Below are 20,419 nucleotides of genomic sequence, written 5' to 3' on the forward strand. Positions count from 1 at the left end.
CTAGGCACATACAACAACAGTATGGTGGTTACCAGAGGGAAAGGGTTAGGAAGGAGGTAGAAAGGGTAAAGGGGGTCAAATATATGGTGGCAGAACAAGACTTGACTTTGAGTGGTGAACACACAAAGCAATATACAGATGCTGTATTTTAGAATTACATACTTAAAACCTGTATAATGTTATTAACCAGTGTCACCCCAATAAATTTAATTTTTTAAAATGAGAGAATTGAACAGATATTTGTACACCTATGTTCATAGCAGCATCATTCAAAATAGCAAAAAGGTGGAAGCAACCCAAGTGTCCAATGATGGATGAATGGTCAAAATGTGGTATACATGTATGAACCTTAAAAACATTCTGCTAAATGAAACAGCCATTCACAAAAGGATATTGTATGATTCCACTTATATGAAGTACTCAGAGTACTAAAATTTATAGACAGCAAGTAGAATGGTGACTAACAAGAGCTAGGGGGAGGGGGAAAATGAGGAATATTTAGTATGTACAGAGTTTCAATTTGGAAAGATGAGAAAAGTTCTGAAGACGGATGGTGGATAAGGGTTGTACAAATTAACTGTACTTAATGCCACTGAGTCATATGCTTAAAATGGTTCAAGTAGTAAAATTTGCTATGTATTTTACCACAAAAACAAAAATGGGCTCGGCCGGTGTGGCTCAATGGTTGAGCATCAACTTATGAACCAGGAGGTCACAGTTCAATTCCAGGATTTCGGGCTCGATCTCAGTAGGGAGTGTGCAGGAGGCAACCAATAGATGATTCTCTCTTATCACTCATGTTTCTATCTCTCACCCCCTTCTCCCTTCTTCTCTGAAATAAAAAATACATATATTAAAAAAAAAAAAAATTGGGCCCTAACTGGTTGGGCTCAGTGGATAGAGCATCAGCCTGTGGACTCAAGGGTCCCAGGTTCAATTCTGGTCAAGGGCATGTACCTTGGTTGCGGGCATATCCCCAGTAGGGTGTGTGCAGGAGGCAGCTGATTCGATGTTTCTCTCTCATCGATGTTTCTAACTCTCTATTCCTCTCCCTTCCTGTCTATAAAAAACAAAAAAAATCAATAAAATATATTTTAAAAAAAAATTGGAGAGGGCGGGTACGAAGTAGCCAAAAAGAGGAAACAGAGAAGCAAAATAGTTAAATGTTAACATGCCAGGCCCTTTCAAAAAAGATTAACACAATTCTCACAAACCTACTGCAAAATAGGCCATATAATCCCTATTTTGAAGGGCAAGCAAACTTAGGGTTAGAGGTTAATAATTAGCTTGCCTAAAGTAACACAGTTAAGAATAATAAAAGCAGGGGAATAGTTTTAAGATGATAGGAGAAGGAAGGATGCAAAAGGTCAGACTTTAGCCTAAAGAAAATAAATGAAGGTTTGGGATAGGGCCAATAACCTTGGGGGCAACTACTTACCTGGAGGGGATGGATATCAGTGGCCCTTAGGACCAGAGAGGCGGTGCTGAAGCAGATGCCTGGGGTGATGAAGGGGGAGGTAACAGGTCTAGGGTCAAACAGGTTTGGATGATTACAGACTTTTCGCAGCTGCATCAAAATGTTGATGACGCTCATAAAATGGCCAGTGGCTAGTGTCTCTTTAGTTCTGAGAGAGAAGAAAAACAAATGGGGCATCCTAACTCTCACCTCTGACCTTTGCTACAATCTAGAGTCCCAGGACCCACCCTCAGTTCTCCCTTACGTAGTTTGTGCCATGAAGTCATCATAGAGATAGCGTTGGCGCTTGGAGAGCCGGCAGCGGATAACATGCTCATACTTTTTAGGCATCTGCTTCTCAACATCCACCTTAACTCGGCGCAACAAAAAAGGCCGCAAAACCTAAAAGTAAACAATCAAGAGACTGACAGGAGAACAGCAGGAGACTGAGCCCTAGTCTAGCCCTTCTAGCTGGGTCTTGGCTTGATCAGCTGGGCACTGCCTTAGCCCTATCAGTAAATACTCATGGAGATATGCAGCATGCCCAGAACTAATCACACAAAGATGAGTCAAATGCAAGCCCTCCTTCCTCTTAAGGAATTTACTATCTGCTGAAGGACAGACATTAAAATTATAATACCACAACGTAAGTGATAAAGAAGAGTACTGAGGGCAGAGCAACTAACTACACAGGAGGGATGACTCAAATTACAGTAAATGTAAATATACAAGATTACAAAAGTAAGTCCAGGAGAGAAGCTGAGAACAAAAATTGGGGCAGTGACAACAGCATAGAAAACAAAAGGCAAATGTGAGATCTCAGGAGGTAAAATCTGAGAAGACACAGTCATCAAGTTAACATGGAAGAAATGAAGAGAGATGAAAAGGTATAGTAAAGGAAGACTTCTTGGTTTCTATGATTTACCAAAATGATGGTGTGATTGACCAAAATGGAATAGAAATAATAGGTTATAAAGCTTGAGATGTTTGGGCTAAAACAGAGTTGAGTTCAACAGCAACTTTCAGTTAAAGACATAAAGCCAAATTTGTAGGTCACGTGGTCTATAGAATTGAGGAATTTAAGCCTTATGAGTGAGATATGTAAACTGGGAGACAGAAAAAGTAAAGATCAGAATGCTGAGAGATGTTATTTAAAAACTGGACAAAGAGAAGACAAAAAAAGATAAGAAAGGGAGGAGGGAGGAAGGGAGGGGGAAAGAGAAAAAGAGAGAGAGAAGAGAAGAGAAGGAGAGGAGAGGAGAGGGAGGGAGACAGAGAGAGAGAAAAAGGGAGGGGGGAGGGAGGAAGAGAGAAAGGAGGAGAGAAAAGAAAAGCAATAAAAATACAAAGTTGAGGAAAGCCAGGTAGAGAAATCCAAGCAGGGACTGATGAGCAATATTATTCTACTCACAGAATATGCACAGAAATGTCCCCATTAAAGAAAACACTGAAGCTTGACAAATGGGTCAATTCAGCCTGTCTGACTTCCCTCTCCCTAAAGGTTTTCTGCCCTTAGTTCCTCACCATTCCCAAGACCCCTGACAAACTGTTGCAGGCCCTACCTTGTGGAGGCGTTTGACTAGACCTTCATTGTACTCTTGGCTACCCTCAATCATGCCAGTTAGGGGGTTAGAGAACCACTCTTTGAACTCGCGGTGAGACTGGAAGACATGAGGCATCAAAAAGTGCATCAAGGACCACAGCTCCATGAGGCTATTCTGCAAGGGAGTTCCTGTCAGGAGCAGGCGTCTCTGGCTGCAAGGAGACAGAGGGAATTAGAGGGAGGATGGTCAGCAAATTCTCAACCTTCCGAACATCCCACCCTTCAGACCCAGTCAACCGTCCCAAGAATCTCCAACTCCATTTCCACCTGTTGAAGTTAAGCAGTGACTGCCAACGCTGTGACTTGAAGTTTTTGATGTTCTGAGCCTCATCCAGAATGAGATAGCGCCAGTTTTTGCGGCGAAAGGCCTGGTGATCCTGCAGCACCAGCTTGTAAGACGTGATACACACATGGAAGGCATTGGGCTTGGTCCAGCCCTGAGGTATCAAGAGAAAGCAGCAGATAGTGAGGTGAGGGGAAAAAAAAAAAAAAAGGGTAAAGGGAAGACATGCTAAGGTTCTTAGGGGACAGAAATCAGGTTGAGAGAAAACAGAAAGTCCCAGAAGCAGAATTAAGCAATAGAAAGGGGAGGGAAAGAAATTCATCTGAAGAAAAAGGGCCTAAAAAAAATGAGACATCAATTGGAGGGAGAGAGGTAGTCACATGGAGGAGCAAACCTGCCGCTTGAGCTTCCTCTCTTTCTGGGCTCCATAGTAAGTGAGAATTTTAAAGCTGGGGCACCAACGCTTCAGTTCCATCTCCCAGTTCAACATCACACTGGTGGGGACAATGATCAAATGAGGACCCCAGTTACCTGTTTAGCAAAAGAATGAGAGATGTATAACATGGTAACTATAGTCAGTACTGTATTGTATTATATGAAAGTTGCTTAGATCTTAAAAGTTCTCATCATAGAAAAAAAAATGGTTTGTAGTATGTATGATCATAGATGTTTATTGTGATCATTTCACAATGTATACAAGTACTGAATAATGTTATACACCTGAAAGTAACATGTCAATACATGATTAAAAAAAATAAAATTTAGCCCGGCCAACATGGCTCAGTGGTTGAGTGTTGACTATGAACCAAGAGGTCATGGTTCGATTTCCAGTCTGGGCACTGCCCGCGTTGTAGGCTAAATCCCCAGGCAGCCAATCAATGATTCTCATCATTGATGTTTTTATCTCTCTCCCTTCCTCTCTGAAGTCAATAAAAATACAGATTTAAATAAACAAATAAAATGCAGAAAAATTTTAAAAAGATGAATTTTTAAAAATAAGAATGAGAGAAGACAAGGAGATATAAATTTAAGGTTCTTGCTCCTCAGGCCTAACCCTGACCAGTCGGTCCTAATGGCCCTTCCTAAGAATCCTAGCACTTATGCTGGCCTTGCTGTAAAGTTACTGACCAGTCAATGAAGCTGTTAAGATTCCAGCAAAAGAGTATTTCACTATCCTGTAGCTGGAGTCACCCCCAAGGAGACCCAAGAGGAAGGGGCCCTGTCTAGTTACCTTTCTCACAAGCCAAGTGGGCAAGCAGGGAGATGGTCTGGATCGTCTTGCCCAGCCCCATTTCATCAGCAAGAATGCCATTAAGCTTCTTCTCATACATAGTAACCAGCCAGTCCAACCCAATATGTTGGTACTCCCGGAGCTGGCCCCGCAGGAGCAAGGGAATGGGTGTCTTCACCTGGTAGGGAAGAGAGGTGTCAAGGTGAACTGAGGCATCTTGTCACTGAGAAACAGAGAAGTCAAGATATGAGAAAGCAGAAGCTGGGGGCCTGAGGATACCACCTGGGTAGTAGCCAAGGTGTAACCCTTGGGTTGGAGACTTTCAGCTGCTGCAGCAATGTCAGTAATTTCTTTTTTAGGGCCTAGAGTGGTGGTGGGCCCTGGGGTGGGAGGTCCACTGCCCCCATCTGCCTCACTCTGCTCTTCGTCCCGGGCAAGCAAGTACTCCACCCCAAAGTCATCCTCCTCCTCTTCCTCCTCTTCATCTGCTTGGCTCTGTGACTGGGACTCCTCAGACTCGTCAGACTCAGATTCCTCTGATTCTGAACTCCCGCTTGTTTCTTCCTCCTCGGAATGCTCATCTTCCTCGTCCTCACTCTGCTCCTCAGAAGAGTCTAAAGCACAAGACCAAGGCTTAGTGTTAACCATACCTGCTCCTCCAGTGCCTACCCTCCCCAGCTCCTGCCTCATAACCACACATTTACCTGATTGACTGCTACTATCCTCCTGAGGAGCCTCTTCAGCTTCTGTGGCTCCCTCTGGTTCACAGTCAGAGCTGTTAGCATCAACCTCATCTTCCTCTTCCTCTTCACTACTCCCAGAACCTGGGGCAGAGGCATCAGAGGCATAGGCTCCTGCATACCGCTGCAATAGCTCCTCCACAGAGAGCTCACCTGAAGAAAAAAAGAGAGTAAGTGCTTGGATGCATCGAGGGAAAGGGAGTAGAGGTCTGAAGGGTGCCAGTTTGTTTTACCTAGGCCTCTGTAGATACTGCTAGGCCCAGGTCCAAGGGAATGCAAAAAAAAATAGTTTACTTTCAGTACCAGCTACTAAAGCCAAGTCTTACAACATGGGCTAGAGCCATGGATGGCACTGCCTTCCATTGGGAATGATAATATTAATGTGATGAACCTCCCTTTAAGGCAGGGGGGCAGACACTTCCAGCCCACAAAATCATTTGGTCTGGCCCTGCCAAGGCATTGAAAGTGAGTTAATTAAATGTCTGACCAAATATAGCAGGCTAATTTCTAAGTTAATAATTTTGTATGGCCCATGAATGATGTTATAAATATCCAAATGGCCCTTGGCAGAAGAAAGGTTCCCCACACCCCTGATTTGAGGTTTAGGTAAAACATAACCCAAATCCTTTCACAATAGCTCTTCCCTCCATGAGCTCTCACATTACTTTGTTCAAAATGCCATCATAATTGGTCATCATAATCTATATTCACTTATAAATCTATCTTTGTCATCAGATCTAGGAGTTCCTCTAGGAGGATAAAACATGTCTTATTCATCTCTTTATCCCTGCCACTCTGCAGAGGAGACACCAAAGTATTATTCATTAAAATGTCTAGTGAATATCACCTTCTCGAGCCAACTCGCTCAACTCCATGGCATGATCCACCTCCCCTTCCAACTGCTCCTCAGCTGCTATGGTATCCTCTTCATCCTCCGCTAGGAAAGAGAATAAAGCCATATCAATAGGGAAGAGACACAGGTACAGTCTAAGTGGAAGAGGTAAGAAAGCCTGAAACATTAGGTCCAAACTATTCAAGGTTTAAGGGGAACAGGATAAAGAGAATAGGTCTAACCTTCATCCTCATTGGCAGTGAACTCTTCGTCGTCCTCATCTGGATGCCAAGGCTGTTTGTTACACTGTGTAACAGAGGAGGGTGGGGGATTTACCTATATGTCAAAGGATGAAAAGGAAGAGAGCCTAAGGTTAAAACAGGAGAAAGGCACAATGAGAATACGATGCTACAGAACAGTTTCTCTGTGCCATTGAGTGATAGCTGCCACTGGCACAATCCCAGGGCAAGGATGCAATCAAGGGTTTTCTTTCAGCACCAGCTACCAAATCCTGGCCCCACTGCCTGGGGAGGACCTGTGAAAGTGCTAGATAACAAATATAGGCCCCCAATACCATTCCCATGCATTCAGACATATGGAGAAACAAAGAAATTAGGTCCAAAAGAGACTTCAAGGTTACCATCCCAGCTCCAAATCTACAAACCAGTAAGGGAATATTAGGACCATTTCATAGAAGTGGCAAGGGCCAGCATAAGTATTTTTTAAGGTCACACAGTAATTTAAAGGAGTAGAGTACAGTATACTTCCACTACAGCGTTAGAATCTCTGCCCATCTCAGATTGCAACTTGCTCCAACTCAGATTCCTCCTTAGTTACCCCCAAATGAGAGCCCAAAAATTACCTTTAAACAGGGAGAACTCCTGAAAACCACAACTAACTTTATAGACCAGAACTCTATCCCTGCTCCCACGCTGAGCCCTCCCCCTATCCCTTCTGTCCATACCTTCAACACTCGAGAGGGCTCTTCTTCACCACCATCTTCAGGTTCATCTCTGGTGTCACTATCATGAGATGATGGGGTTCTTGAGGGGCTGGAAGGCCCTCCTAGCAGCTGAGGGGGAAGGGAACGGAGCAGCTCTTCCAGTGGCAGTTCTCCCTCACGTTTAAGCAGCTCAATCTCACGCCTCTGCGTCTCTGCATCATTGCCTTCCTGCTGTTCTTCAACCTCAATCGTCTCCTCATCATCCTCTTCTTCCTCCTCTTGGGGTTGGAAGTCCCCATCTATAGCAGGAGAACAAGGTCACAAAGTCCACGGGGCCCTGCAAGCCACAGGGTGGGTTTTCAGCTCTTGAAAGGGTACATGAGGAGGAGTAACAGAGCCAAAAAGGACACACACCTTCATCATCCAGCTGGGAAACTGGGGGTGGAGGACTAGAGGCAGCTGAGGAAGAGCCAAGACAAGGGGAGGAGCCAGCTTTGCTGGAGGCTACTGGCTGGTTGAGGCTCTGAGATAGAAGATCTGAGTACTTTTCAGTTTGCCCCACAATGAAGTCCAGGTGCAGGTCCAGAGCTTTTTTGCGCTTTTCCTCCAGCCGGGACTGTTGCTTGAATTGCACCACCTGCCACAAGCATGACATGGATGGTTCACCAAGATAATCTTTTATTCATGTACTCTTTTTTACCCAACATTTAGGGAAGTCTCCGCCTATGCTAGGCCCTGGATGGCTTTTTAGGAGGATGAGCTAAATGTACTTAACAGGTGCTTCTGAGGAAAACACAAAAGGAGCACAGGGGAGAAAAGAGCCAGCTTAGCTTCAGGCAACAGAGAAAGGTTTGCAAATGTATCTGGAGCTGAATCTCTTTTTTAATTGAATGGACAGAGGAAGAGAGAGAGAAACACTGATATGAGAGAGAAACATCTATCAGCTGCCTCCACACGAGCCCTGACTGGGGATAGAACTTGTCACCTTTTGGTGTATGGGACAATGCTCCATCCGAGCCACACCGGCCAGGGCTGGAACTGAACCTTAAAGTCTAAGTAGCTCTTCCCTAAGTGGAATGAGGAAAAAGGCATTCCCAGCAGCAGAAAGAGCCATATATTAATGGCCAGGGATGTGCAAAAGAAGGAATAGTTTGCAATGGAAAAGAAAAGGAGCTGGCAGAAAACAAAAGACTGAAAATATAAATAGAAGCCATGTAGTGCTTGAGAAGCCATGACGTAAATATATGTGAACAATTTAGTAATGAGAACTTTGATGGTATTTAAGCAGGTAACAGGCACAAGTAAGTTTTAGAAAAAGCATGCTGAATGCCTTGCAAAAGACAGATGGCCTAGAGGGGTCAATAAATCCTATTAATAATCCCTAATCCAATTAAAAATTGGGCAGAGAGGACACATAAATGGCTAGTAATCATCAGAGAAGTGCAAATTAAAACCACAATAAGATATCACCTCACTCCTATCAGAATGGCTATCATCAATAAATCAGCAAACAAATGTTGGTGAGGATGCAGAGAAAAGGGAACACTCGTGTGCTGTCAGTGGGATTGCATATTAGTACAGCCATTATGGAAAACAGCACAGAAATTCCTCAAAATAATAAAAACTAAGAACCTCAAAAATTAAAAATAAAACTACCATATGACCCAGCAGTCAGACATTTGGGTATATTTCTGAAGAATATTAGTAATTCCAAAATACTAATTCAAAAAGAAATATGCATCCCCATATTCACTGCTGCATTATTTACAATAGCCAAGGTAGGAAGCAACTTAAGTGTCCACGGAGAGACAGTGAATAAAGAATATGTGGTACACCCTGATCGGCGTGCCTCAGTGGTTGAGCATTGAACCATACACCGAGAGGTCACCAGTTTGATTCCTGGTCAGAACACATGCCCGGGTTGCAGGCTCAATCCCTGGTTTGGGGCATGCACGAGGCAGCTGACCAATGTTTCTCTCTCATCGATGTTTCTCTGTTTCTGTTTCTCTCTCTCTCTCTCTCCCCTCTTCCCCCTCTCTCTAAAATCAATAATGTGGTACAGCCCTCGCCAGATAGAGAGCATCATCCCAATATTGTAAGGTTGCAGGTTCAATCCCAGTCAGGGCACATACAAGAATCAACCAATGAATGCATAGGTACACAGAACAACAAATCAGTATTTCTCTCTCTCCCTTCCTCTCTTAAAAAAAAATAGATGTGGTACATATATTCAATGTATGTTTTACTCAGCCATAAAAAAGAATGCAATCTTGCCATTTGTGATAACAAGGATGGAAATAGAGACTGAATGAATTGAGACTAAAAAATAAAAATATCATATGATTTCCACTTATATGTGGAATCTAAAAGAAATAAGTGAACAGACAAAACAGAAACAACACTCATAGATACAGAGAGAACTGATAGTTGCCAGAAATGGAGGAGGTTGGGGGGCTGGGTGATGAAGGTGAAGGGATTAAGAAGTACAAAGTGGCAGTTAGAAATAGTCATGGGGATGTAAAGTATAGCATAAGGAATATGGCCAATAATATTGTAATAACTCTGTATGGTGTCAAGGGTGTGCTGGACTTATCAGGGGATCACTTCGTAAGTTATATAGATGTCTGACCACTATATTGCATACCTGAAACCAATAAAACATTAAATGTCAGCTGTAATTAAAAATAAAAATTTAAAACTATCCCCAAAGGCAGGGCCTATTTTCCACTGTATTTCTTTCTTCTTAATAACACTTAATGCAAGAAAGGTCCAATGTACAATAGAAATGTCATCAGAATTGCTTGAAATCAAAATATTCACTCTCTCACAAAGTTTTGATCATTCCTGCTACCACACTACCCACCCATCAAACCCAAGGCATCTACCTTTCTCAATCCCTGCTGCCTACCTTCTCCACATTGCTCCAGAACTGCCTGACATCTTTGGCCATGGTGGAGGCGATTCGGCGCAGCTTAGCCTGCTCCTCCCTCCGGGCCCGTTCCTCTTTCTGCCGTTGTTCCTCATGGTGCCGGATCACCATTCGCACTACCTGTGGAAATGAGGAACCAGCATAAAAACACTCCATGGCCAGACCCCGGCCCTCTCCTCAAGTCAAAAGCAAAGAAAATAATCAAGGCCAAAAAAACCTGGGGCCGAAACCGGTTTGGCTCAGTGGATAGAGCGTCGGCCTGCGGACTGAGGGGTCCCAGGTTCGATTCCGGTCAAGGGCATGTACCTTGGTTGCGGGCACATCCCCAGTGGGAGGTGTGCAGGGGGCAGCTGATCGATGTTTCTCTCTCATTGATGTTTCTAACTCTCTATCCCTCTCCCTTCCTCTCTGTAAAATATCAATAAAAATATATTTAAAAAAAAAAAAAAAAAAAAAAACCTGGGAAGTCAGCTTGCCTTTTGAGACTTGGCATTAATAAGCATCCTACACTGTTCTGTTTAGTTTCCCTCCAATCAACCCACCCATCAAAAAACAAAAAAACAAAAAGCAAACCTGAAAAAGAAATGGAAAGTAGACCCAGTTGGAAGACATACCTTACGGGCCACACCCCGTTTCCAACGGCGCTCCTGAGCAAAGTCAGCAGATAGCCACTGCATCTCCTCACACAGATAGTCCCAGTGGCCTTTGGGGCGGGGAGGCTCGGGTACTTTAGGCAGCCTCTTTAGTGACCAGAAACCCTCCTTCCGAAGCTCAGCAATCCGAGTCTCAATCTCAGCCTCCTATTGAGGGAGAGCTGGATCAATCAAGTTACTGGACATATACTTCACCTCATGACCACGCTGAACACCCGAGCACTGACTACACATAGAAACTGGCTGGAAGGAATGTTTTATGCTGTCTTAAGTCCACATCTCAATCCTACAAGTATTATACCATCTTCAAATAATTAAAGTAACCATCAGGCAGATTATGTGATTTACTTGAGATCACATACCTAGGAAGTATTAACAAGCTGAGAATTAAAAATATGTCTAATGACTCCAAACACCAAATTTAATGCTCTTTCCATTATTTCACACTATCTCCACTCCCCATGAATATAGGCAAGACTTCGGAAAACATATCCCAAGGGTACTTCCAGAGGAGCAGGGAGCACAAGTTTCTGTACTGGCTCTAGATATAAGGGTTCTTCTCACTGTAGAATTCTGCTTATGGAGGAGCATGTTCACGATGAGAAGTATGCTATAAAGCCCAATTTACACAATCTCGTTTGTTTTAAATACTATTTTTAGAAAAATATATTTTGGTGAAAACACTGAAAAGTTATACACCAAAAAATTAAGTGCTGCCGAAACCGGTTTGGCTCAGTGGATAGAGCGTCGGCCTGGGGACTGAAAGGTCCCAGGTTCGATTCCGGTCGGGGGCACGTACCTTGGTTGTGGGCACATCCCCAGTAGGGGGTGTGCAGGAGGCAGCTGATCGATGTTTCTCTCTCATCGATGTTTCTAGCTCTCTATCCCTCTCCTCTCTCTTCCTCTCTGTAATAAATTAATAAAATATATTAAAAAAAAAAAAATTAAGTGCTTACCACAATAAAAAATAATATTGCTGCCCTAGCCAGTTTGGCTCAGTGGATAGAGTGTTGGCCTGCGAACCAAAGGGTCTGGGTTCAATTCCAGTCAAGGGCACGTACCTTGGTTGCAGGCTCTTCCCCGGCCCGGGCCCTGGTCAGGGCTCGTACAGGAGGCAACCAATCGATGTGTTTCTCTCACATCGATGTTTCTCTCTGTCTTTCCCTCTCTCTTCCACTCTACCTAAAAATCAATGAAAAAATACCCTCTCTGTCTTTCCCTCTCTCTTCCACTCTACCTAAAAATCAATGAAAAAATATCGAGTGAGGATTAACGGAAAAAAAAAAAAAAAGCAACATTGTTTCTACATGATTATACAAGGTGGAGCAAGAGTAGATTTACAGTTGTAAGTATGTGAAACATTTTATTCTTGTATTATTTATTGTAATATTTTACATATGAACCGTGACCATATTTTGCCTCATGCTGTATTTCATAAGGGAAAAAATAAAAACATTTTAATTTTTTTCATTTAAGAGACATGACTTAAAAACTGAAGACAACAGCCCTCATTATTCTTATGCTCTCCTGACAAAAACTAATCCAGAGGAAATAATAGCCAGACATGAATCACGAAACTAAATGATCTGATGAAGAAAATATCAGGAAGAACATGAGCATTTAGACCAATGGCTCTCAAATTTGAGCATGCATGAGAATCATCTGAAGTACTTTTAAAGACAGATTGCGGGCCCCACCCTTTAGTTTGAATGGGTAGGAAAGAGAAGAGTAAGAATGCCTATCTAACAATTCTCCAGGTGGTGTGAGGCTGCAGGCCCAGGACCACACTCACCACCGGGTAAATAAGCAGCAGCAACCAGTAAATCTTAAGAGCCTCACAGCTTACAAAGCACTTTGATGTCTTTAATGTTACGTCCTAACGGCCTATAGACTACTAGTGACCCGGTGCACGAAATTCATGCACATTAAAAGGGGATTAATTAGAGGAAATAATTGCCCTTTCTCTATAATAGAAATGTCAGAGATGAAAGAAAATTAGTAAAATGTATATGAAAACCTTCCTCCTGTCAGAGTCTGGGGCACACCACGGGACCCAGAGTCAAGTCCCCGCCCACCCACGTGCACCTCAAAATCGCGTGAGACCCAGACCCGGCCGGACCCCCCACATTGGGCTAGATCCAGACCCGGCCGGAGTCCCACCCTTGTCAAGCCCTGCTGGGCAGGGGGCATAGCCTCAGGTCCCCCGGCCTGGCACCAGGACGGGGGGCGTGGCCCGAGGTCCCCCAGCCCAGACTGGGGTGGTGGGCGTGCCTTGAGGTCCTCTGTCAAGCCCTGCCAGGTGGGGGGTGGGGGAGCGCAGCCTCAGGACCCCCAGCCCAGCACCAGGAGGGGGGCTCAGCCTTAGGTCCCCCATCAAGCCCTGCTGGGCAGGGGTGCAGCCTGAGTTCCCCCAAGCCAGCACTGGGGGTGCACCTTGAGGTCCCCAGTCAAGCCCCATGGGGGCAGGGGAGGGCGTAGCCTCAGGTCCCTGCTGATTGCTTGTTAAGGCTCCTTATGGGAACTTGGCCTCAGCTGTGGGTGCAGCCATCTTTGTGATGTAGTGATGGTCAATTAGCATATTCCCTCTTTATTAGATAGGAGGATTACACCAGCTCTATTTCATAGAAAAGGAGATGAGGCTCAGATTTCAAGAGACTAGCTCAAGCTCATGTAAGTTAAGGCAGAATTTACACATAATGAGAAAAGTAATGTAAAATATCCATGGAACATAGCAGTTCAGGGAAGAAAATTATCAAGAATCCTCATGAGCCCTCCCAATACATACGTGCTTGGCCTGCTCTGCGATCTCAGCATGGCTCTTCTCCCACTTTGGGCCCTTGTTAGCCAAGTCAGCGGCCTGGAGTAAGCTGAGCCCCTCCAGGGACACGGTGGCACCATCTGGGGGCCCTGGAGGTCCATCCAGAGAGGAATCTTGAGCTATATGCTGGGGGGAGATGCCACCTGCCCCACTAGAGGCTGGGGAACTGGATGAGGCAGGGGACACAGGATTGCTGCCTGTCATGCCGTCCGACACCATCTAGAAAAGGAAAAATTAAAGATAAAATGAATGCTTAAAACTGTACCAGGAATTTGAAGTACATTAGTTCACTCTATCTTCATAAGAAAAAAGCTCTGAAGTAACTATCAACCTCATCTTATAAACACAAACCTATGTGGTAAAGTTTTAAGGTGTTCAAGAGGGCAGACCAAGCTTATAATAGAAGTCTGGCATGCAAGAGGAGTTATAGCTTGATGGTGTTAAAGAACACTATAAACTATTCTTTCATAGCCATAGTATTCAAGAATACTATAGCAGATGATTTCAAATTTTAATGAACTTTTCAGGACCTCAATAATTTCACTTACACAAATAAATCCCTATTTTCCCATCAAGTATGGCAGATTCACCTATACAAATAAATTTGAGCTACCACCAAATTCAAAAGGCCTCAAAAAAACAAAAACAAAAAACACAAGATCACCTAAACCTCTTTATTACCAGTCTTGGTAGTTTCCTTTACTGGTGAGGTGTAAAGGGAAAGGGATGGGGGGTTGGTCACTGTCTTCAAACACCCACCTATTATTTTTCAAGGTCTTGCACAAGCAATATGAAGTAGAAAACAAAGTCCTACTTAAATGTGGATTGTGAGAGAACTCATTAAATTCACTCCAGCACACAAGCTTCAGTGTGCTACTTAAATTTCTACTCAGCTAAATGACAAAAGACTATGTCACAAAATTTCCAGCTGCTTAGGAAAATTATAAATATCAAATCCATAACCATCAAAAGCCTACTGTAAACAAACCTAGGTCAGACTAGTTTAAAAAGCCATGATTTCCCCCACACACACTCTCTTAACTCCCTTGGTATGGCAAAGGAATGAACACTACACACACACACCATCCATAACGCTTAACTTATTCCAGTTTTGAGAAAGAAACTGAGCTATCTGCAAAGCAGACAGTCTTGGGAGCATAATGTTCTAACCTCCATTTCCAACCTGGCCTAATTCAACCTTTTTCAGGTAACGAGGAGTTTCCAGACTCTCAGTGATCAATGATACACTAATATACAATGTAAGTATCCAACAGGTTTACCAGTCCACCTGAAGATTCTCCTATCTCAGTATTAAGGTAGCTAGGATCATAGAAATATGGCTAAGTCCTGCTCTTCTGCCTCAGAGCCAGCAGCCCACAAAGCAGAAGCAGAGAAGGAACCCTCCCCACTTTCAAACCTGTGTCTGTAGGACTGGGAGTTGAGGGTGAGCAGGGGAGGGGCTGCTCTGCATGGTCCCACTCCCAGGCTCCTCTTTGGATGCCTGAAGTACGACTGGGTCGTTGTCACCACTGCTGCTGGCCGAGGGGTTGGCGTCCGGCTGCAGGGCATGCTGGGAGCTGGCCTCATTCTGGGCCACAGGCCACCGGGACCCGCCTTCCAGGGCCCGGGGCCCACTAGGGCGTCCCAGCCTCCGCTCAGGTCCACTGGCCTCTGGAGCACCTAAAGTAGGGTAGAAAAGAGTAGAAATAGGATTTTTAAAATATTAAAGAATCTTTTAAATAACCAAAGATAACATTAAAAAGATAAGTAAACACTGTTTATAGCCTGCATTTCTTGAGCATCTACTATGTGTCAGATACTTTACTTTGTACTTGATGTATTCTATACCCTCATACCTACCTTATGAACCAGGTACTTTTCATTTCATAATTATTTACTTAGTTCATTCTACATACTAAGGATAGAGCCATGCAGAAAAGGTCCTGTCGTAAATGGAGCTTACATTCTAATACTTTCTCTATTTTACAAGTTAGAAAGAAATCAGGATACAGAGGCACCAAATGACTTGTGTAAGATCACAGTAAGGAAGTGGTTGGAGGACTTAGGTAGTCTAATGCCAAAACCATGGAGGACATGCTATTCTTGATAGAGCCAGGGTAATCAAATCTTTCTCTATCCACAGTCCCAGGTCTATTGTTGCGATGTTATCATCAACCCAGAAGCATTAAGCTATAATTCTCTCATTATCTCAAACATCTCTCTCATTAGCATCAGTATACAAAATGGTATCTGAGCACTTACCTGTGTGAGCTGAGACCACACCCCCTGTGAAAGTCTGTACTTCCACGGTGCCGCCGTACTGAGGGGAATCACAACTGAAACATAAGGAAACAGCAGTGAGTAATTAATCCACATTTACCAACATCCATCCAAGACTTCTTTACACCAACTTTTGAGGCTTTTAAATATACCCAAATCAGTACGAAGGCTGAAAAAAAAAGAGTTACAGCATTAGGAAAAGCTCAAATTTCAGAAAAATCAAAGCAAATCCAAATTCTGACTAGTGGGAAGAGCAGGGAAGCAAAAAAAAAAAAAAAAAAAATTCAAAAAGCCCAAGGGTAAAAGGTTCCAACTGAATGGAGGGCAAATAACCAAGAAAAAAACTTGTCACATCTAGAAGCTCAAAAAGGTGCTAGGTGCCTTGGCAGCCTGCTCTCCTTGCCAGTGAGAACAGAACACTGTCACAGGAGAACTCACCCTTCCTCAGGGCAGGGCCCCCTGACTCCCATACCTGCACTAGGAGACACTTCCCGAAACACTAGAACTACAGCAGGAAACATGAGAGGAACAATCATATGTGAAGAAGGCCGCATAGCAAAGAAACATGGCCCGGAAAAAGCGGGTAAATCCACACAAGGCCCGGAAGTGTTTCCCCGGCGTTTAAGGAAATTCCTTAACCACGGTGCTGCCTTTGATTCAGCCCCTCCTCCACAACAGTCGCAGGATCCGAGCTAACTGGAATACAAGCTTGCTAGAACGCTTAACCCAAGGTTTCATTACCGTCTCACACCCCTCCCAACTGTTTAACCCAACATGACCCCTGACCTCTACCCCAAGTTGCCACTAGCCCTGAGATAGCCCCGCCCCCTCCTGGACTAACACCCCACCCAACATGCGCGAGTGGGGGAGGGGCCCGCGCGTGCGCGGCTGGAGGCGGAGAGAGCCGGCTGCGCGCATCGCCCGGGGGCTCCCGCCAGAACCCAAGCCCACGCACACAAGGGTCGGAGGGCTGGGTAGCCTCGCATCCCTGCCCGTCCGGGAGCCCCCACTACCAGACCGCGAAAGGCTAAGATAAAGAAGGATTCGAGCAGCCAGATCCTGGTCCCTGACTGGATATGGTGGGCGCACGTCCCGACTACTCATCCCACGCCCCCCTTCCTCTTCTCGCGCGCCCGAGAGGGGCTGGGGTTGGTGGGCGGGCAGGAGCACACCTGGGTCCGTCCTCTCAGGGCTCGCTCGCTCGCTCAGGCACGCGTGCGCAGACGGGCGGGAAGGGAGAGAAGACGCGCCCAGGCCCAGTGCCGGCCGGCCTGGCCCCCCTCAGCCTGTCTCTCTATGGGCGCGCGCCGACAGCCTCTCGTACCGGCCCCGGGGCCCCGGCCGAAGGTGCGCGCGCAGCACCCCGGGAAAGAGGGAGGGAAGGCGGTGGCGGAAAGATGCGCGCGCAGTCACCCGTCAGGGGAGGGGGAACTGTGGAGCGTCCACCATCTTGTCTCCCTCTCCTTACCTGCGTCCTCGGGGGCGTACGCACCACCCCCCTCCCGCAGCAGAGGAGGGGGGAGGACCCCCTCTTGGTCGCCGCCTTCGCGGCCTTTAAATTCCCCTGGGGCCTGCGACTACTGCCACCGCCTTGCTTCCACTGCCTCCTCTCACACCACAATGGTGCGGACGGTGGGTGGGAAAAATGAGACGGTAGCCCCAGCGAACCGCCGCCGCCGCCGCCGCCGTTTCCGAGGCCTCACCAAAATGGCCGCTGCCGTCTCGGCCGCCACCACCTGCACCAGCACCACCACAGCTATCGCTACCGCCGGCGCGGCCCGTCCTCTCGCGAGAGACGGTAACTGGAGGTTGGAAATGCGGAGAGGCTCGCGTGCGCTTAGCGTAGGGCGCTGTCCGAAGCGCAAAGCAGGCTGGGAGGTGTAGTTGGCCTGGAGGCTCCGCGCTTGCCCCGCGGCAGAATGTCTACCCTCCCTCACTGAAGCTGCCACTGGGCTGCGTTGCGGCTGCCAAGTTGAACCAGTTCCCCCCTTTTAATAGATTACCCAGAAAGCTGAAGCAATTTGTCAGGTACTTTCAACAAGTTAACAATAGAGCCTGGGTCTCCGGATTCCCACTGCAATCCACTTAACATAGAGCTGCTTCGTTTTACAGAAGGGTGGTATTCCAGATAGCCCCCTGTGCCATCTGTTCGCCAACTTCTAGGTTAATAACCCCTTTGAAAATCGATACCCTAAACCCAGAATAGAATAATAGAATAATAATAACAACAGTTAATTTCTACTAAGGCCACTTTATACATGAATTGTCTCATTTAATCTTAACAATACACCCATTTTACAAATGAATTGAGGCTTATATATTAACCAGTGACGGGGCCCAAAGCCAAGATTCATAGCCAAGCAGTCTAAGTCACAAGGATGCTCACACTCACAAATTGCACCACCTGCCTGGCTGGTGTGGCTCAGTGGTTGAGCCACACCAGGGCACATACCCAGGTTTTGGGTTCGATCCCCTGTAGGAGGCAGCTAATTGCTGATTCTCTCACATCATTGATGTTTCTCTCTCCCTCTTCCTCTCTCTGAAATCAATAAATATATATTTTTAATTGCACCACCTAAAGTCCACCCTAGGAGTCAGATTAGGAAGCCCTGATAAAGCTCTCATCTCCTCTTCATCTACTTAGGTTAGCTCTTCCCTATTCAAATGTTGATCATTCTCTCTGTGTCATTGACTTGAAGTCCTATTTTACTTACAACAAAAACCAGGGGATGAAAACTCAAAAACCTAAAAGGGCCAGGAAGTAGTGTAAATAAGGTGAAGAGAAGCAAAAGAGGAATGTGAAGAACAGGAGACCATATATTCTGTCTTAAAGAACAGCCACCGTTAAAAACACTATTCCAGTGATCCTATAGGAATGTGGGGCAAAATACAAGTAAGCGTCAGATTCAGCCCACAGGTTTCTAGTTTGCTACCTCAGGCCTCTCCTTGAGTCTCAAGGCACATAGAAGCACCTAGGAGTAGTTGTTTGATTGAATAAATGGTGGAATGCCCAACCATTTAAACCCAGTTCAAAGTCTTTTTCCAGGCCAGGCTCATATATTTATGAGATCTCATCATAGAACCACACTGAACTTCCATGAGATTTCACATCATTTGGTCTTCCCATATACCTTTTCATCCTTTAAACCAGCGGTCGCCAACTGGTGGTCCGTGGACCACTGGTGGTCCATGAGGTCCAAAATGTTGGCGACTGCTTCTTTAAACTATTCCTTCTTAGAATTTAGCTCAAGGGCCACAACCCCCAGGTGATCTCTCTTGACCACCCCCAGCCTGCTATAACACCTTTCGGGCTCCCATAGCTTCCTAGGCTTCTTCAAGCACTGATTGCATTGTATGTGGATTCATGGTCTGTCTACACCACTCCAAAAGGTATTATTAACCCTTTGAGTATAGAGACATAGTTAATACATGCGAATTCATGATTCCAGGCTCAGAAAGATTCAGGAAATTAGTATGAGCTACTTGCACTAAATATAAAAAAATAACTGGTATTGGATACGTCAGTGGTCGGCAAACTCATTAGTCAACAGAGCCAAATATCAACAGTACGATTGAAATTTCTTTTAAGAGCCAAATTTTTTAAACTTAAACTTCTTCTAACGCCACTTCTTCAAAATAGACTCGCCCAGGCCGTGGTATTTTATGGAAGAGCCACACTCAAGGGGCCAAAGAGCCGCATGTAGCTCGCGAGCCGCGGTTTGCCGACCACTGGGATACGTGATCTCAAACTCAAATCCAAACCTCCTATTTCCATGACTATTACCCTGGTCCAGTCACCATCACCTCTTGCTTCGATTACTCCTAACTGGGCTTCCACTTCCACTCCTATTTCCCTTCACTGCATTATTCATACAGCAACCAGAGTGTCTTTTTCATGTAAATCAGATCATGTTGCTCTCAAACTTAAGACCTCCAAATGGCATCTTAGTCCACTTAAATCATCACAGGAAAGACATGATGAGCTGAAGAAGCCAAACCTCCTATATAATAAAAGCCTAATATGCAAATTACCCCCTCAGGCGGTTGTTCCACTTGACTAGGAGACTGGGAGTTCTGCTCGCGTGTGCTGACCACCAGGGGGCGGCGACCAACCTGGGGGCAGGAGTGACGGGATGGAGGTGTGGTGAGAATGCGGGGTATCCGCCAAGCTCGCTCTCACTCCACCTGCTACCCTCCCAGGGACACCAGGGCTCTTGCGCCAGGAAAGGCCCCGTGCTCAGGTCCCGGCATGGCCTCTTCCAAGGTGAGCCAGGCCTCAGCCGTAGGGACCGCAGGAGCCAGTTGGGCTCCCCATGGGGGGTTCGCACAGGAGCTGGTCTGCAAGGCCAGCTGGGAGAGAGAGTGCTGCCCACCCAGCTTCCCTGTGGCACCACTGGGAGGCCCAGAGGCCCACACTGCACCCCGGCCCGTGGTATCTGGCCATGCTTACTGCATCTCTGGCGCCATGAGAGGCGGGAGGGGGGGAAGGGGCGCGGGCGGGGGCCCAGGTGGTGCCCAGGGCCCAAAGATCAGCTGGTACTTGCTCTTCCATGCCAGATGCTCACGCTTCAATCGCCAGCCAAGCCTAGGGACCGCACCCATGCACGAATTTCATGCATCGGGCCTCTAATAAGACTATATACATATGATT

At 45.7% G+C, this 20,419-nt stretch overlaps 1 protein-coding gene across 3 annotated transcripts in view; it reads right to left on the reverse strand.

The window, feature by feature from the left end:
• The window catches only part of SRCAP (Snf2 related CREBBP activator protein), a 38,121-nt gene extending 20,565 nt beyond the window's left edge, over positions 1–17,556 (reverse strand). For 2 of the 3 annotated variants that reach the window (XM_080678312.1, XM_080678310.1), the window contains exons 1-18: positions 17,237–17,556; positions 15,751–15,824; positions 14,906–15,168; positions 13,456–13,707; positions 10,632–10,817; positions 9,997–10,137; positions 7,503–7,725; positions 7,110–7,387; positions 6,388–6,481; positions 6,161–6,250; positions 5,278–5,466; positions 4,856–5,187; positions 4,574–4,751; positions 3,737–3,873; positions 3,327–3,496; positions 3,019–3,211; positions 1,722–1,858; positions 1,439–1,625 (exon numbers count right to left, since the gene is read on the reverse strand). In XM_080678312.1, coding sequence (XP_080534438.1) covers positions 1,439–1,625; positions 1,722–1,858; positions 3,019–3,211; positions 3,327–3,496; positions 3,737–3,873; positions 4,574–4,751; positions 4,856–5,187; positions 5,278–5,466; positions 6,161–6,250; positions 6,388–6,481; positions 7,110–7,387; positions 7,503–7,725; positions 9,997–10,137; positions 10,632–10,817; positions 13,456–13,707; positions 14,906–14,959 — 2,841 coding nt within the window. In that variant the 5' untranslated portion in view covers positions 14,960–15,168; positions 15,751–15,824; positions 17,237–17,556. Of the gene's footprint in view, positions 1–1,438; positions 1,626–1,721; positions 1,859–3,018; positions 3,212–3,326; positions 3,497–3,736; positions 3,874–4,573; positions 4,752–4,855; positions 5,188–5,277; positions 5,467–6,160; positions 6,251–6,387; positions 6,482–7,109; positions 7,388–7,502; positions 7,726–9,996; positions 10,138–10,631; positions 10,818–13,455; positions 13,708–14,905; positions 15,169–15,750; positions 15,825–16,940; positions 17,100–17,236 lie in introns of those variants that run through there. The other variant, XM_080678311.1, reaches the window with a different exon arrangement.
• Positions 17,557–20,419: the final 2,863 nt, after the last annotated feature.

The sequence above is a fragment of the Plecotus auritus genome, assembly GCF_963455305.1.
Source record: "Plecotus auritus genome assembly, chromosome: 7".
NCBI classification, from domain to species: Eukaryota; Metazoa; Chordata; class Mammalia; order Chiroptera; family Vespertilionidae; genus Plecotus; species Plecotus auritus.